Here is a 2320-nt window from a genome sequence, read left to right on the forward strand (position 1 = left end):
TCAGAATGGTTTTAATATCACTTTGAGTTGCATAACAGTGCTGTAACTAGTTTTCAGTTCAAACATGTAACACGTGCTTGCCACATTGACATACTAGGTACCATTCTGATTACTGGAAGTATTTACTAAACAACAGCCAACTTCCTTTTCATCTAAACATAGCCCTGGTGTCCATAAAAGGACAACAATAGTGGACTGTAATTAAGTACAACTGGGAACATAAGGAGACCATAATGAGCCAGACGACACACATTAGTGAACTCTGGCAGCTTCTACAGAGCAATGACATTATCCATGATTCTATAAGAAACTGTATTAAATAACTGTAAAGGTCTTTCTCCTATAACAAGCAAATCCACCATACTGATACTGTAGATGCATTTGAGAGTGACTGCAACATTTTTGTCATCTTTAATAATTGACAATTTTGCACATTAAAAAAAACAAACAAACACTACAATAATATGATAGCTTGCTATATTTTGTTACTAATCTGTGTGTAAATTGGTTGTGATTTGAAAATTGTTAACACTCAATAAAATTAAAACCTGGCCGCTCTCAGCAGTGCCACAGAGTTCACAGAATCTCAATGCTGGATTCATATTTCAATATGCATATCCACAGACTAATTTACTGACTGTCAGACTTGCCCTTTTAAAAGATTTTGGCCTACCTTTTATTTGACACTGGGGATAGTGGAAAAAATATAGTAGAATTTAGGAGAATCGTGCAAAAATGGGGCAACGGATCAGGGCGACCAGTCTGTGTGTAACATGAGAAAAGACACCATGAGTTAGATACAGAGGGACATCTGGAGCAGTTTAGGTCTGTTACACACTGTATAGATGTGCACCAAAGGGGGTACCACCATCAATCCAAACACAAACTCAAACTCAGCTTCTCTATCGCTGTCATGGCACCTGGGGGAACATGTGATGCTGTAGACAGTGTAGACAAGTAGGAAGCTCCCTCATATACTGAAATTAGAAGTCTTTTAAAGTGTTGTATGCTTCTAAGCTAAAAACTGCATGGAGAAACCGCCATCGTCAACAGGAAGCAGTTAAACTGTTTGGGTGAATAATTCACATCAACTGCACTGTACAGCACAGTAAAGCCCAGCACAACAAAGTATTTAACCCTTTATGTGCTGGGTTGCTCAGGATGCTGTGGTGTGAAGGTGTGAATGTAATTAAGCCGCCAAGATTTTTTTGAGAGAAACTTGCTGCATGTACAAAGCTGTGTTTTATTGTTTTGTACAATACACATTTGTTGCCAGATTTATATGAGCAAAATTACATAATTGGGAATAATCTTTCAAATAGATGTAGCCACAGTATTGTTGGATTATATGACAATATTTTTTTCCATGTAACAAATTCAATTTAAGTGATTAACAACACAATTATGAGGCAAGAAACACCGCCTTATAACCAGTGAATTCCATGTACATATTTCTGTCTATAGCTCACTGGGCAAATACGACCTTTGAGTAGTATTCAGTTAGTTGAAAGCCAGCTATATCCACATGTGGAAGGCCCCCTAATCCAATATACTGTAGACTGCTTTGATATTATGATACAGGAGTGGAGTCAGGGAGGTTGTGTAAAATGTAATAATAGTTTTGAATGCAGAGGAGAGATAAGCATCAAAACTTATAACTTTACTTTGATGGAGGCTCAGGATTCATCTCCGTAACATATGAGCTGCCATGAAACACTTGGCCCTCACCTTGACTTGGACTAAAATCAAATTATGTCAAACTCTGAGATCTGAGTATTGATTCTTATTTCTTTCAGTATATATGTTCAAGACTGGTTTCCACACTTATTATTATCTGATCAAATTCTCCAAGAACATAAAAAAAAAAGTATTTGATCTTTGATAGTTTTGGACCTACTTTAAACCTCCTCCATTCAAGGGTGACTGGTCAATCTGTCCCTCTCTGCAGGTACATTTATGATTACACTCAAGTTGAAGTGCAATATGTCCAATATTATTATAAGGCAAGTACAAGACTTTCCACAGTGAGAACCTAACATTGAACACTTGCCAAAACCCAAGGCCATGTTTTGTTTTGTTTTATTAGTTACTTGGGGAAAAATGGCCATGTTATATCCCCTCAATGCCAAGCCTTCAAATAATAAATTAACTTTTATTACTTGTATTTTTGTTAAACAACACAAAACCCTAGTAAGATTAACCAATTTAGCAGTGTAAATATTAATATTATTTTATATTTATGTACTCATTACAAATGAATCTTAGAAGCCATTTTCACTTTATGTGAAAGCAGGTGTAAACAAATAACAAATAACAGCCC

At 36.1% G+C, this 2320-nt stretch overlaps 1 protein-coding gene across 1 annotated transcript in view; it reads left to right on the forward strand.

Moving 5' to 3' along the window:
* The first annotated feature begins 375 nt into the window (after nucleotides 1-375).
* usp24 (ubiquitin specific peptidase 24) overlaps nucleotides 376-2320 on the forward strand; it is an 18990-nt gene continuing 17045 nt past the window's right edge. The window contains 1 exon segment of the mRNA XM_055164809.1: nucleotides 376-429. Within this exon segment, the coding sequence (XP_055020784.1) occupies nucleotides 376-429 (54 nt within the window).

The sequence above is a fragment of the Boleophthalmus pectinirostris genome, unplaced genomic scaffold (genome assembly GCF_026225935.1).
Source record: "Boleophthalmus pectinirostris isolate CB_2022bp ecotype Guang Dong unplaced genomic scaffold, ASM2622593v1 HiC_scaffold_7, whole genome shotgun sequence".
Lineage (NCBI taxonomy): Eukaryota > Metazoa > Chordata > Actinopteri > Gobiiformes > Gobiidae > Boleophthalmus > Boleophthalmus pectinirostris.